This window comes from Nomascus leucogenys, chromosome 12, assembly GCF_006542625.1.
Source record: "Nomascus leucogenys isolate Asia chromosome 12, Asia_NLE_v1, whole genome shotgun sequence".
NCBI classification, from domain to species: domain Eukaryota; kingdom Metazoa; phylum Chordata; class Mammalia; order Primates; family Hylobatidae; genus Nomascus; species Nomascus leucogenys.
In genome coordinates this window covers 68,105,194-68,121,775 of record NC_044392.1, presented here as the reverse complement: position 1 = coordinate 68,121,775, position 16,582 = coordinate 68,105,194, and the positions used below count along the sequence as shown (strand labels likewise).

Sequence of the window (16,582 nt, the reverse complement as noted above, 5' to 3'; positions counted from 1 at the left end):
TGTGTGAGGCTCTGTACTAGGGACCTTTTTCATATGTTATCATTTGTTCTCACAACAGCTCTCTCAGGCACTTTTAATGATCCCTTTATTACAGAAGAAGTAGCGGATGCTCATAAAAGTTAGTGGCAGGGTTGGGGTTTGAACCCCGGTCTGACTGATGCTAAAACCCTCCTTTTTCCTATGAACAAACAGTTTAATTCCCATCCTAGAGAGGCTAATTTAGAATCTGCAGAGTTTTTCTCCTAAATCCAATAAATGAGCCTAACTTTTGCTAAAGAAATTCAAATATTAAGATGGCAACTATCCAAACTTGTCAGCAAATCCATCTGACAATCACAACAAGGATGATAATGACAAATATGGCTTTGTATAAGCCAGCCACCATTCCACTTTACATGGATGATCTCAGTTGTGTCACACAACCATTCTAGGAAGTAGGTGTTGTGGTACTGATTGGTGGAGGTTCTGCATGGTAGGGATGAGATATAAACCGAGACAGTCAGTCTGACTTTTCACTCTACTGTACAGCTGTCAGATTAAGTAGAGCAAAGCAAGATGCCTCAAAACTAACTACCGGCAGCTGGGCATGGTGGCTCATGCCTGTAATTCCAGCACTTTGGGAGGCCGAGGTGGGTGGATCATCTGAGGTCAGGAGTTTGAGACCAGCCTGGCAAACATGGTGAAACCCCCTCTCTACTAAAAAAATACAAAAATTAGCTGGGCGTGATGGTGGGTGCCTGTAATCCCAGCTAGTCAGGAGGCAGAGGCAGGAGAATTGCCTGGACCTGGGGGGTGGAGGCTGCAGTGAGCTGAGATTGCACCATTGCACTCCAGCCTGAGTGACAAGAGCAAAACTCTGTCTCGAAACAAACAAACAAACAACAACAAACTACCTACCAGCATATTTTACTTCACTCGTTTGGGGGAAGACAAAGTACCTGTTACAAAGCTGTGTTCCTTTGTTAATTAACAAATAAAGGGGGCAACGGTGAGTACAATTGGCAGTGGTGAGGATGGTGATGAACTGATACAAAGTCTAACAGTCACATAATGTTAATATGTCAAAGAGAAGTGATAAAGATACCAATGGAGTTGGCTCCTCAAATAATGGATTGAGGGCTGTATAACCCACTGTATTGTAATGAAAACAGCAGGAATTTTGTGTTTGTAGCAAGGTTGTGATGGTGAGGTCATGCAGAAGCTACCACCATGGCCTTTCCTGGTCCTTAGAAGGAATGAAGTGACTCCACCCTCTCCCTAAGACAGACTCCATCACTGTGGATTATCAGCTGGCCTGCTCCACCAAGGGAAACTTGACTCCAAGCCTCTCTGGATTAGCAGCCATTTTCTAGTACAGGAGTGAATCAAAGTAGAAATGAAAACTCAATCTGATACCAATCTCTCTGGGCAATATCTTTTTTGGGTTTTCTTTTAGGTGGCAGGAATAGTGGCATATTTCTGAATTCTGTGTTAACCTTCAATTGTTCAAACCACTGTTTAGTATCAAACAGTTTCTTCTTGGTTATGTAAGTTTAAAAATGTACGAAATCTTTCTCTTGCCCTACAAAGTGTGGTAGGATAGGGTAGTGGTTATACAGACTCTGGAGCCAGACCACCCAAGTCAGAATTCAGCTCTGACACTTAGCAGCTGTGTGACTTTGGGAAAGTTGCAACCTCTTGATGTACCTCAGTTTCCTCATGTGCAAATGAAAATATTATGGGGTTCTACCTTTGGGGGTTGTTGTAAGTTAGTGCAAATAATGCACTTAGAACAGAGCATGGCATACGGTAAGCATGCCAATAAATGTTATTGGCAACTATTGAGTTTACCGTGTACTTCACTGTTCATAACTTAGGCAGCAATCCTGAGCTACAGCTAAACAAAATTAGGGCTTAATCCCCATGTTAATTATGGGACTGGTATATGTGTGTTATGGGATCGTGGGGCCTGTCGAGATAGTCCTTCTAAGGTAAAGGACAAGTTGCTGCATTTGGCCCCTCCTACAACCAAGAAAGAGGCACAATGCCTAGTGGCCCTATTTGGCTTTTGGAGGCAACGCATTCCTCATTTGGGTATATTAGTCCTGCCCAATTATCAAGTGACCTGAAAGGCTGCCAGTTTTGATTGGGGTCCAGAACAGAAGGCTCTGCAACAGGTCCAGGCTGCTGAACAAGCTGCTCTGCCACTTGGGCCATATGACCCAGCAGATTCAATCGTGCTTGAGGTGTCAGTGGCAGATAGGGATGCTGTTTGGAGCCTTTGGCAGACCCCCATAGGTGAATCACAGTGGAGGCCTCTAGGATTTTGGGGCAAGGCCCTGCCATCTTCTGCAGATAACTACTCTCCTTTTGAGAGACAGCTCTTGGGTTGCTACTGGGCTTCGGTGGAAACAGGACGTTTGACTATGGGTCATCAAGTCACCATGTGACCTGAACTGCCTATCATAAACTGGGCGCTTTCTGACCCATCTAGCCATAAAGTGGGTCACGCACAGCAGCGTTCCATCATCAAATGAAAGTGGTATATACATAATCAGGTTCGAGCAGGTCCTGAAGGCCAAGTAAGTTACATGAGGAAGTGGCTCAAACACCCATGGTCTCCACTCCCGCCACCCTGCCTTCTCTTCCCTAGCCTGCACCAATGGCCGCATAAGGAGTTCTCTATGATGAATTGACAGAGGAGAGAAGACTAGGGCCTGGTTCACAGATGGTTCTTCATGATATGCAGGCATCACCCAAAGTGGACAGCTGCAGCACTACAGCCCCTTTGCAGGACATCCCTGAAGGACAGCACTGAAGGGAAATATTCCCAGGGGGCAGAACTTCAATCAGTGCACCTGGTTGTGTGATTATATACTGATACATGGGCTATAATAGCCAATGGTTTGGCTGGGTGGTCAGGGACTTGGAAGAAGCATGATTGGAAAATTGGTGACAAAGAAATCTGGGGAAGAGGTATGTGGATGGGCCTGAGTGGCCAAAAACGGTGAAGATATTTGTATCCCATGTGAGTGCTCACCAACGGGTGATCTCAGCAGAGGAGGATTTTAATAATCAACTGGCTAGTATGACCCATTCTGTGGACACCATTCAGCCTCCTTCTCCAGCCACTCCTGTCATCGCTCAATGGGCCCATCAACAAAGCGGCCATGGTGGCAGGGATGGAGGTTATGCATGGGCTCAGCAACATGGACTTCCACTCACCAAGGCTGACCTGGCTACAGCCAGTGTTGAGTGCTCAATTTGCCAGCAGCAAGAGACCAACACTGAGCCCTCAATATGGCACCATTCCTTGGGGTGATCAGGCAGCTACCTGGTGGCAGGTTGATTATATTGGACCTCTTCCATCATGGAAAAGGCAGAAGTTTGTCCTCACTGGAATAGACAATTACTCCAGATATGGGTTTGCCTATCCTGCGTGCAATGCTTCTGCCAAGACGACCATCCGTGGACTCACAGAATGCCTTATCCACCGTCATGATATTCCACACAGCATTGCCTCTGTCCAAGGCACTCACTTTACGGCTAAAGAAGTGTAGCATTGGGCTCATGCTCATGGAATTCACCATCATCCTGAAGCAGCTGGATTGATAGAAAGGTGGAATGGCCTTTTGAAGTCACAATTACAATGCCAACTAGGTGACAATACTTTGCAGGGATGGGACAAAATTCTTTAGAAGGCCGTGTATGCTCTGAATCAGTGTCCAATGTATGGTACTGTTTCTCCCACAGCCAGGATTCACGGGTCCAGGAATCAGGGGGTGGAAGTGGAAGTGGCACCACTCACCATCACCCTAAGTGATCTACTAGCAAAATTTTTGCTTCCTGTTCCTGCGACATTCTGTTCTGCTGGCCTAGAGGTCTTAGTTCCAGAGGGAGGAATGCTTCGGATATGAGTACAGTCCGGAGCGAGATTTACACCCTCTCCCCCGCACTTTCAAGGGCCAGTCAGAGCTCACCAGATGCCACTGGAACCGCGACGCTTTCCAAGGCACGGACCCCTCTCTCCAGGCGAACCTAATTCCAGGGCGCCCTGCCCTTCACAAGGAGAAAAGAACTCTCCCCGCGGCTTCCACCAGCTTCTCCGGGATCCTTCACGTTACTGCGCTGGACGCTTGGCGGCGTCCATCTCTGCCGCTCCGGATTCGGGGATCTGAACCGGACTCCTTTTCGATTGGCTGAGGGCAACGTAGGCCATCGCCTGTCCATGCAGAATGGCGCTCCCTTATTTCTCAGGACCGACCGACCCATGTTCAACTGCTGTTCACATGGAACCCTCCTTCTCCACTTCGGCCTTTGAAGTTCCCGTTTGAATATTTGCTACTACCACCAAGATCTGCACCTGCGGCGGCTCCGCCCGGGCCCAGCCCTGCCCTTCGAGACTCACTGCAGCGGCCCTCCTACTAGACGCCTAGCGTCCAAGGGGCTGGCGGGCGGGGGCGTGGTGACCCCGACACATACACTTCTTCTGTTCACTGTGGACTGCTGGCGATGGCCGGGTACAGGCCCGACAATCCAGTGCCATCCATTTTCAGGGGAACCCTGACTAATACAGGGTTCAATAAAAAGACTCCAATTCTTAGAAATCAATTTAGTCACTATTTATTATATTGACATATTTACAAAATAATACAAAGTGAAATACCACTCTAATTCACCATATTACACAAGGGCTACATACAGGCAAGACAAAGTATATGTAAAACATTTACTTCTGTCTTTGGTATTAGAACTCTACACAAATCCGCAGCATTTAAATTTTCCAATACAAAGTATTAAACGTAGACAAAGATGTAATTGGTAATGTCACAAAAAGGGGCTCCAATATCCTCTGCTAGGAAACCCCCAGGCCCATGAAATGCAACAGGAAGACTAAACACCATTTATAAGGAGAGGGTCTATTGACTAAAATAAACAATACATGCTACAATACCATCCACAGGAGTGTTTCTGCTTGTGTGAGGCTGCTCCCTCCATAACAAAGTTCGGCTGACGGCAACAGACAAAACATTCCCGAGACAGAGTGGCAGATAAGACTTTATAGGCAGAATCCATTCCAAGAGTACACTTTGAGGTGTAACTTTACTGTACAGAACAGTTTATAAAATACATTTTTGTGATCATTTACACATATACAAAGACTTAAATGGTTTTAGCAAATAATAATTTTTCTAAAACACAATCACAGTTTACATAATTCTGAGGTAAAGTTCTTGAATCTATCCTAGATGAAAAGTCCTAGCCCATGAGGGTCTCTAACAGGGGGATGTGTCCACTGAAGCTTGAGTTCTGGCACCCAAACGGATTGATGAGAGGGCAGGCTACACCTGCTTCATTTCAGCGATGCTTCAGAATTTCAGAACTTAATGCTCCTGGTTCAGTTCTACTAAGTTAATGCTTCTTTTTTTTCCCAACATGAAACACTCTCTGAATCTTGTCACAACACAACTTCTGCTATGGAGGAAATATTTCCATCAGGAAAGGGCCAAGTTAGTGTCTTAACTTGACTGCCTTGAATGGGGACTCTGGACCCCAGGAAGAATGTATTTAGGCTCCTCACAAAAAAGAGTGATGGCTGGGCAAAACAAATGTACTGCAAGACCCATCTTCCCTCCATTGAATACACTCCCAGGATGGGCTGCAGAGGGGGAGACTCTGAGAGAAGCTGGAAGCCCACAAAAGTCCACTGACCCTCTTTCTGTCCCAGAAATGAATAAAGGACCCAGTTGTGCTTCCCTTCCAAAATCCTCAACAAAGTTGTTTGTGCTCCAAGAAAATGTGGGAATAAAAAAGTCATGTCCCAGGTCATCTTTGTGTGTGTGTGTGGGGGGGAGGTGGATGGGAGGAAAAGGCATGTATTAATAGATACTGCTGCTATAAAATGACATAAATTATAGCCCTTGATCTGTTTCTGTAAACAATGCCACCTTATTCAGATTATTGGCAACTACCCCTAATATACCTAGCCCAGATCCTTTCATAAAGTCAAGTACTATATTTCCAAAATAATCCTATGAAATCATGAAGGTTGTGAAGGTTTAATATGAAGACACCCTCTCTTTTATGTGCTTGTTTCACCTTTTATAAGGAAGTTTGCAAATATAATCAGGACACCAAATGAGTAATTAAAACCCTTCAGGGATAGCTCACTTATGATGCAAACCTGAGCATTGGCCTCATATTTTATAATATCATGAGTAACATCTGAGGGTAAAAGTGTTTGCCGGGCAATGAGTCACCTTGTTGGACAATTTAAGACAAGTAGGGCTGGATCTTTCCAGTAAGCTGCTCAAATGGCAGAACTCCAATTTTTCTTCATGCTGGGAAAAGGAAAATTACACTTCTGCTTCTTTGTACCATCAAATAATCTGGTGAATGGCATGTGAGAATAAAGCAAAAGTGTATTAAGATTTACTGATGACTGGCATTCATGGTATCTGACCAGATGAAGTAAAGGGAAGCATGAACCAATGTGTTTGCAGGGCTCTTCTGGGAAGAACAGCTCTTGGTTTTGCCCTGGTCCCTGACAATGACAGACTGGCAGGCTGTTTCTTGCACAGCTCTAGGCAAGCCATTAATCTGTCAGTACCAGCATCTTTAGAAATCTCAGCATTAAGACTTAGGAGGGGCTAAGGAGGGAGGATGTTGAATAGCCAGAAATGCAGCTTTTTAAACACTTCAGTTAATTCACGATGCTGTGCAGGCTTCTATTTATCCCTTCTCTGAAATTTTTGGTGCAGGGTGCAATGCTGGATTTGAATTTATTCATCCTCTTCCACATACGTGGATGGAAACCAGCCCACCTAAAAAAGAAAAGCAACCAACATAGCAACATGACTTTGTATCTGACACGTCAAAGGATTCTACAGAGCATTTTGTTTTCATAACACCCCAATTAAACTGGGGTTTTATGCCCACTGTAGGTGAGAAGATTGGTTTAACTGCTCTTAGAAGCCTAATAGAGTAAATGATCGAAATGGAGGAATACAATAAACAGTGTTCTAATCCACTAGCACACAAATAAATATGTAAATTAAGTATAATACGGGGGGGGGGCTCTGCTGCATAATGATTCCTATTTCTGCTGTAGAACAGGATGAAAAGACAGAGGTACCATGTCCCATTCTTTCCAATTTACATCAGCAGTTCTTATAGATATTTTGCAATACACATAAAGTTTAGCTCTATGGCTCAGGGTCTAAAAAGAACTGAAATGCTCCTCGACTCTTTTCCAAGCAGCAAGCTGTCCCAGTCCCAGGTGAATTTTATTTATGTCACTATCACGTTCATTTCAAATATTTTCAGCGAGTCCCTGGTATCAGCAAAATACTGCATCAGTTTCCAGAGGGCAGAGGCCTGTGGGCTGAAAGCTGTAATACAGTATAGAGGCTTCTCCCTGGTGCCACAATGGGTGCAAACAACTGCTCAGTCCCCTTCGTTCACGTGCACCGGCACATCGAGAGGGCCAACTTACCCTGCCGTTTACTTCTCCTCTCCACCAGCCATTTGCACTCAGCTTTGTGTAAATCTTCACCACATCTCCCTTCAACAAGGACAACTCTCTCATATCTCTTGCACAGAAGTCATACCGAGCGATGGCAATGCCCAGCACTTTTGGACTTAACACTGTCAAGAAATGACAAGGAGTGAGAGTAGGTTTGCAGTTCGTTAACAATCATAACAACCTAATCAGATGAATGTTATTGATGCTATCAAATGCACAGTCGTGATTTTATTACAGACCAGCGATAATGGCAGAGGAGCTTGAAAGCAGCAGAATTGCTGTTTCAATTCAATCAGGTGCAGGCAAATTCGCTTCATAAGTTTAAAGAACCATTATCCTGTTTTTCCATTCAAAGTAAGGACTGGTTTTTATAAAAATGAAACAAAACAAAAAAAAACAAATTAAAAAAACTCATTAATATCTAAGTATCTAAGGAGATAGATTCTAACATAATTTCATCATAAACTTCCTATTGATGGCCCAGTAATCTAACCAGCAACTCCAAGGTAAAGCTTTATGTTTTTATCCAGTAACTGCTTTAACTAACACTCAAAACAATGAAATATTTTGCTCTGATGTAAGTCTCCTGTCAAATCTATGTTATCACTTCTGGTTAAGTGGCACTTTCTTCCCTAACAAGGCTTTCTATGTTAAAACTATTTGGGGATACATTTAGTTATTGTTTTCTATATAATTCACCTATGCGAAGAGGTGTGAATCAGGTCTCACAAAAGGAACACACAAATACCATCTATATTTTCTTTCTTTGAAACAAATACTGCCTTACAGAAAAACTTTACTGACGTATCTAATCAAAAATAAGATGTCAGGGTATTAATCTCCTGTGTTCAGAGTTGAGTTTCTCTCTCTCTCTCTCTCTCTCTCTGTGTGTGTGTGTGTGTGTGTGTGTGTGTGTGTGTTTAATATTTGATGGCAGGAGAGGAGCTAACTTTCTCCCTGGGCCTGCTGGCCTTGTTCTGAAAAGAAAACTCCATTCCAGTGGTTCATGTTTGTTAGTCTCTAGTGTTTCATAGCACATTTTATATTAACTTCTCTACCTGTTGCTCTTTGGGGTTATAAAGTGTTTTCAATTATATGTTCAGTGATTCTGAGAATCACTCATCGGAGGTTGGTGAAACTTTATAAATCTTAAATGGTAAAGGAACTTAAGTGTAAGAAAAGGAGACAAATGGGAAACACCAACCATCTGTATTTTTAACAGTTCCTAGGGCTCAGGCAGCAGAAGTTATGACCCGTGTTACCCTGGAAGAGCCTGCCCACTTGGCCACAGGGATCTCTGACCTATTATTCATGGCTTTGTAATGACAGAAATTTTTTTAGACTCCAGGTGTCCATCATGAGATAAATGAATGGCAATACTGTAGATTTCAGAACTGTAAAGGGAGTAAAAATAGGTCATTTTATTTTACTGTTCAGGACACAAACCACTTTAATAGCTTTCTCACTGAAAACTGTCCCATTACTGGGCCACTACTGTTAGAGTCGCTGCACATAAAAACACCCCTGTGATGGAAAAACCCAATCATCAACTTAACTGTGTGGTGACCTTGCATAGGTCTCCTAACCCCTCGAGGCCACATTTTTTCTCATCTATGAAATGAAATGTTTGTACTAGATGACTTCTAAGTTTTTCTAGTTCTAAATTCTATGATTTTTATTGGGATGTGCAGGTTAATTTTTAAAAATCTGTCAGAAAACAGACTTTATCTAATGTATACCCTAAATGTCATGTAAATAGCCATTAAACTTTCTGGGTAATGACAGAAATCAAGACCAAAATGCCCACGCACAAACTGAAGAACTGCAGAATTCATGGGCGTCAGTCATCTTTTCAAGTAATGTGTACTGAATTTTACTTTTATATTTGAAAACAAAGTTGGGATTTTATTTCTATTTATTTTCTTCATGAAAATACATAAACATTGGCTTTTTTCAACTAAACTTTCTGGTCTTCAAGAAAAATAATGATATTATAGATTTTCATCCCCCTTTACACTTTCAGCCCCATCCCTCTGCAAACTCTCCCCAACAGATAAATTATAGAATGTCTCATGGCATGAGCACACACACAAACACCAGAGGAGTGAAATGTCGTGATGAACGGTGACCTTATGACAGAGAAGAGTAAACTGCATGGTGGTAATGGAACTCGAGGGATTGTCTTTGAGGAGATGTATCCATATGAGAAGCCATACATGGAACTCAAATATTTTATTTGCAAGCAGAAGCAAGTTGAAGAGACAAATATAAGTAGTAAAGCAGTACCTGACCAGAAAGGAGTGGAAGAAGGGGGAACAAAGCTGTAGTCTGGAGGAGTTACAAAAGAAAAGCCACAGAACAAAGAGGGGGCTTCGAGAAAGAAAGAAAAAGAGAGAAGCAAAAGAGCATTTAGGTATTGGCAAAAATATCTCAACACAACCATTTTCACCCACTTCTTTCCTATCACCATTTCTAAATGAAGAACAAGCCAAACTTTTATATTTTGATAGACAATAGTATTTTGCAATTCAGAGCTGTCTATCCTTTTATAGGCAAACACAGAGAATACCCACTCCACACTGCCATCTTTGAACCCCATCCATCCAAGGATGGCCAACAATGGCCTCATCCTTTTGATGTGGTGCCCAATTCCCACTTCGTTACATCAGTGGAAAGGGGTATCCTGTAGATGCTTACTGTAAAGTAATCCTTCACATCAAAACTATTATAAAGAAAAGCCTGTAAGATGGTATCAATGAAACATGCAGAACCCATGGAAAATTCAAGAAAATCATTCATACAATTTGTTAGAAACCACCTCCATCCTCCCAACCAAGCATGCACATGCCAGCTTATTTTCAAAAGGAGAAAAGTGCAATCAGAAATGAAAACCACTTTGACTCTTATTATAGCTGCAAAAAAGTAAATATATCCTCCACATTGTAGAGAGATGTACAGAAAAGTAACATGTCTATGGATGCTCTAAAACTTTTCATTTTACTTTTAATATAAGAGCTAATCACATTTATCAAATGGTTTTGAAGTCTTAGATACCATGCTGAAAGTGCCATACTCAGTATTTCACTTAATCGTCACAACGCTAAGAGGAAGGTACTAATATTATTTCCCCTTTACATATGGGAAAAATCTGGAATCAAACCTAAGTGATGTGACTCCAGGGTACCTGCTCCTAGCGACTGCTGCACTACTCTGCAACTGCCACTCTGCTTCAGGCACCTCTGCAGGCAGCTATATAACTTGACCTGCTGATACCATGGTGCCACTGTAATGGAAAAGGAAGGTGTGGTTGTATACTTTCTCCCAGTATTTATTCTCCCCTTCTTTCCTGTCTTAGATTATGCATTGGGCTATGTTTGCCTAGAGAGAAGGCTACATTTCTCAGCCTCCCTTGCAGTTCAGTATAGCCATACAACCAAGTTCTGGCCAATGGAATATAAACAAAAGTGTCATGAGACAGCTTCTGGGACCTTTCCTAACAATACAGTGGACACACTCTTTGCCTTTCTTTTTGGCTCTTCATTCTATCCTGCTGTCTGGAGTGTGAAAGCTACTATCTTGGTTCATGAGGAGGAAAGCCTCCCCTTCAGGATGGTGGAGCATGAGCCTGAAGGAACCTGGATCGTTAAAGATTTCCTGGAACAGAGATGACCAGCCCTGCCCCCCAGCCTTGGAGTATTTCCAGGATTTTTTAGGAAAGAGAAATAACTATCTTCTTGAAGCCTATTTAAGGTGTTTGGGTTGCTCTTACTTGTACCATGGCCTAATCTGAACTGTGACAAAAAGTTTTCTACAGCCAAGGATGAGGTAAAAGTGAGCTAAGACAACTGGGAAATGAGTTCACATCATCTTCCAATATATTCTGCCTCTGTTCAGGTAACTGCTTGACTTGCCAGCCACAGAATTCTTCCAAAGTTAATATTCTTGTCATGAAAGGGTCCTAGGGATATCTGTGGATAGCAGTGACTTATTAAGGAGATTCCCAGACACCACCCAAGCAGACTGGCCAAGAGAATTGGAGGGAGTTTAGTTATTCTTAGAATCGACGGCCTTGGAGCCCTCATATACACACTGATGCATTCATGACAGACTTTTCTCATGAATGGCCTCATTCATGAAAAATGTTTACTTTTCACCTACCATGAAGTATACTCTTGTTGATAATCAAAGTCCTTTTCTATTCCATTGCACATTCTGCAGTACATTTTTTATTTTTAAGTATACTGATACATGCCATTACAACTAATGTTTATAATCAGCCCAAATCATTTTCAGCCGTGCAGTAGAAATGGTACATTTTCATTTTCTTGAGATCATGATATACTGTTAGAGGATAGGATGCCACCTCCATTTTAATGAGCAAATGACACACATCTAACTCTATTATTGGCAGAAAATCTGGTGCTAAGATTCCTAACCTATGTCTGTGAAAACTTCAGTTAGAAGCCCTCATTCTAAACCTTACTTCTGTCAGGCATTAGAATTCTGTCCTTGGACTGTTTTCTTTTTTTTTTTTTTTGAGATGGAGTTTCGCTCTGTCGCCCAGTCTGGAGTGCAGTTACACGATCTCGGCTCACTGCAAGCTCCGCCTCCTGGGTTCACGCCATTCTCCTGCCTCAGCCTCCCGAGTAGCTGGGAATATTTTCTAAGTGTCCATCCTTGTGTCCCTCTCTCTGGGACTATTTTATCCATAAAGAAATAAAACACTATATTTCTCCAAAATTTTCAATGAAGGTAATTTACACCAAGAGTCTGGAATATAACAAGAGATAAGTTAGCTCTAGAAGAGAGAAATGATAAGCCAGTGAAAACACAGTTAAATGCAAATTAAATAATTTCAACAATAGGTAGATAAATCAGATAAGATAACCTATCTGTAATCTTAAAATATCGACTATTCCTGAAGGAATATGGGTAATGCTTCACCAAAGGACTTGAAACTCTGTTTCAGTTACAGAATATCAGGGTGCTAGCCCTGTCTCTTATCTAACTCTAAAAGCCTTATCATCATTTGCATTCCTATCAAGTAGCTAGAATTAGAATCCTCTTAAAACTTATCTACAACATTATAATTCCATCCAAACTGTAGTTAGCCCTCACAGTTAGGCTTTGGCCGCGCTGCTGTCTTCACTTAGACTAATTTTTTTCTCTGATGAATGTGGGAGATTCTTGGATATGGTTTGGCTTCTCACCTGAATTTCAGTTTATGGCTTCAAATGTTTTCATGACACTGCTACGAAGACTAGCTTTTATGTCTGATTTAATGTGTCTGAAACCAAATTCCTCATCTTCTTCCCTGTAATCTAGCTCAAACTCCCATGTTTCCCCCCTGCAAGAACTCTCCTGTTCTCTCTGTGAACTACCCTTGCAAAATTAGTACACCGTTCAGCCCTCCTTGTCCCCTTTCTAAGTAAAGTGCTTTCTTCCTCTGCAATATGAAGTTAATCTTTCAGTAATTCTCAGCTGCACCATCCCAATTCAGGTATCTATATCATTCCTACCCTCAGAAAACTGCCAGCCAAATGGTCTTCTTGCTTCTGGCTTTCTTTCTCTTCCGTTCTAAATACTGCCTCACAGCAACTCACCTTTGATGTAGAGTCCATCATGCTATTTGCTAAATTATGAAATCCAAACCCTTGGCCTGAATTCCATGACAATTCATAATCTGGCCACTCTTGCCTCTCTAATGAAATCTGCATACATTTCCACATGTGTTCTCTTTACCCAGACCAGCTTCCTACTACCTCCTGAGGCCCTCAGCTACATTTCCAACTCCAAATATCTGCTCATTCTGCAATGCTGCTCCTTCCCTGGCCTCTGCTGACCTTAACTTCCCTGTCTCAAGTCCAGCCCAGACCCCTCCCAAGAGCCTTCCCTGACAATCCAGACAACACTCTGGCCCCTTCTTTGACCTTTCCTAGCCCTCTGGTAGGCATTTGCATCCTGGCACTTCACGGCTCTGATATTTAATTACTGTACGTTCTGTGTTGTATCCCCAATTAGACAGCAATTCTGGAGGGCAGGGGCCAGTTCTTATATTGCTTCTGCATCCTCCACAGGATCAGGTCCAGTGCTAAGCAACTGAAGCTGCTGAATGGACAAGTATCTCGGCAGGGTATTTAATTTTGCAAGTTCCTTATGTCTCCTCCTTCCATTCCTTTAGCTCATCTTCTGCTCACTTAAACTGCTCCATAAGACTTCCAACAAAGGCCAGCAAAACACAAAGGAAAGAAAGCGAAATATGTTCGGGTTCTATTCCCCAGGCTTCCTGAGAGCCACAATCTATCAGTGATATTCCTACAATAACTATTTTTTTTTCTGAGATGCTGAACACCTATTAAATACTGTATGTCTCACAGCATTAACCATACTCTATGCCTGAGGAATCTTCTTAGGAGTAAAAGGTTAATCAGTTTCTCCTGCCACCCAGTGTATAGCTCTCAGCCAAACATTCTAAGGATTGGTAGGGATGCTTTCTACTTTTCTACACACTGTAGTGTGACTTATTGTTGCCACTCGTCCTATATAACAATGGTAACTGCCTTTGGGTCCTTAATTCCTTTGAGCTGGAAAAACAGCATTTGAATGCCTGGCACCTACTGAGACAAGAGTAAAAGATAACATGTTTCTCCAGGAAAGTATGGATTTAAACCCAGATGTAAGCAATATCAGAATAAGGTATTTGATAAAAATATTTTTAGAATGATTTAACCTGGAAAATATATTTCCATCCATACTGATAATATATCCACGTGTTTCCATATATACAGATGCATGGTTTCATCATCAATCTCCTCCTATCACACCAAGAAACTTCTAAAGTAAAAATTATTGGTAGGTGCATGTCCTGGAATAGAATTAAAAAGAGCCCAGTAACAGTGACATTTAAATGGGAACCTTGAGGTGGTTATCATCTCCTGGACTTGTCATTCACTGCCTAACATTAAAGATAACCTATCTGTATCATGTTATTCTGGAAGCTTCTTGAAAGAGAACTCTTTTATGCATATTAGCATCCACTTAGATAATATTACACCAATACTGCGACCTTTTTCAATAGGTAATCATTTGCAAACTGGATGCTTCGTTTAAGGGCCTAACTGTCCCTCTTTTGCAAACACTTTCAACTCCACATTAGCATAGACAAGGGAGGACACCTTGCTTAGAGAGACTATCACACTTAGGTAGGTATTTGGTTATTTTGCATGTGTATGACACCTGGATCTCAACTGAGCTAACATTCATGGGGCATTATTAGCAAATGACTCAGTGGCTCATAATTTAGTGACTTAATGTTTCCAATTAGAACTATTAAGAGCACAGTCAAATATTACTTATCAAGTTTTCCAAGTTAGCAAAACCTGAAGTACTAACATTACCTAATATAAATAGAAGTTATCTGTTAAATAAATAAACTGGGAATAGAAGTTATCAGCATAGCCATAATAACTGACTGGCAAATCATTAGTGGTTATTATTCAGTTCTGAGACCCGACTGAGAAGATAAAGCCACAAAACACAGAAGAATGTCAATCAAAAAGAAAAATAACACAGTGTTTATGGCAGGATAAAAAAGTACTAGTGACTGGATATTTGATGCCTATACTTTTGTTGTCAAGGCTAAGGATTGCTTTAAAGTATTATGTTCTGCCTTGATCGTGCTATTAATGTTCATGAGCACATGAAAATTTACTCAGTTTTCAGTAATATTTGAAATTTTTACACATTGGAAACCAACCTAATCGACACTCTTTCTTCAGGTACTAGTAATCAAATCCTAAGTATTTTTGAACTAACAATTATTCTTTACATGTATCAGAGAACATTACCCTAAGTTATTTGCTAAGTATTCTCTGGGATAGACATTCATTAACACTCAGTTTTTAGTTGTAACAAGCACATGTGTTCTCACTCACTTAGGTAACAAAAAGTTGTTAGTAAGAATATGAGAAGTAAGAACATGAGAAGATTGGGCCAATGGTACTGTCAACACTGATCACTTGCGTTTGCTGCACAGCAGTGGCCCTAGATGTTTTCCTGAAGAACTGTACTCCTAAGTGGGATGCTTTGATGAGCAGTCTAGGAGATTCTTTTTGCCAAGATTGTCTACAGATGGCCTAACACCAGAGAACATGCTGAGAATTTAATGAATGCTTAATTTAAATTTGTGATCCTTACCCTGGTTTTATTTTAGAACTCATGCATATTGTTTTAGATGCCCTGCAAAATTCACAGAGTATCAACTATCTGCTCCCCAATCTCTCCCAAACAAAATGACCTGAAACCCTATTGTTTACTGCTTATTGTATATTTTATATATTGTCACTGAAAAAAAACTAGGAATAATTTAGATTAATTTCATTTAATTGAATGCTGACATCTGGTAAGCAGATAAATTTCTGTTAATCCAAAATCCAAAGCTGTAGCGAGGAAAACTTATATCTAGGATTATTGTAAAAAATAAACTACTACTTAGTATTCAGTGCTACAGAGTATAAACATATAAAGCCGTTAACAAGAAAACAAAGTAAATATAAGGTCTTTCTTATTGCTATGGAAAACTGCCTAGGGATTTCAGGTTATTTATATGCATACGGTTTATCAAGATGTTAATTCTAAATCTATATTTTAAAAATATTTGGCAGACATTTACTATTTTTATTTATTATTGCTAATGTGCCAAAGACTGCTAAGATATCATAGGAGATATAATGAATAGGTACAGCCTCTGGCATCAAAGGAGCTTAGAAATTAGTGAAGAGATAGACACAGACAGAAATTATGTAGAGATATGGATGGAAATGATTCATTTTGGATTGAGAATGCTATGATTAGACTTTAGGCTCTATTGGAGCCCTCAATACAAAACAAAAACCTTCCCAACTCCCAGTTGCTCAGGGCAAAAACCTTAGAATTATTCTTAGGTCTTCTCGTAGTATTATACATCACATCTGATGTGTCATAATATCCTTTCGGATCACCCGCAAAATATAAATATAGTCACCTATATGGCTACGTGCTGTTCCAGGCCACTATCATCTTACCTTGATTGCCTAACTG

At 41.2% G+C, this 16,582-nt stretch overlaps 1 protein-coding gene across 2 annotated transcripts in view; it reads right to left on the bottom strand.

The window, feature by feature from the left end:
* Nucleotides 1-4,586: 4,586 nt before the first annotated feature.
* Nucleotides 4,587-16,582, bottom strand: part of VAV3 (vav guanine nucleotide exchange factor 3) — a 396,199-nt gene continuing 384,203 nt past the window's right edge. The window contains exons 26-28 of one of the 2 annotated variants that reach the window (XM_030824966.1): nucleotides 9,791-9,874; nucleotides 7,475-7,626; nucleotides 4,587-6,803 (exon numbers count right to left, since the gene is read on the bottom strand). In XM_030824966.1, the coding sequence (XP_030680826.1) occupies nucleotides 6,762-6,803; nucleotides 7,475-7,626; nucleotides 9,791-9,874 (278 nt within the window). In that variant the 3' untranslated portion in view covers nucleotides 4,587-6,761. The remainder of the gene's footprint in view (nucleotides 6,804-7,474; nucleotides 7,627-9,790; nucleotides 9,875-16,582) is intronic. The other variant, XM_030824967.1, reaches the window with a different exon arrangement.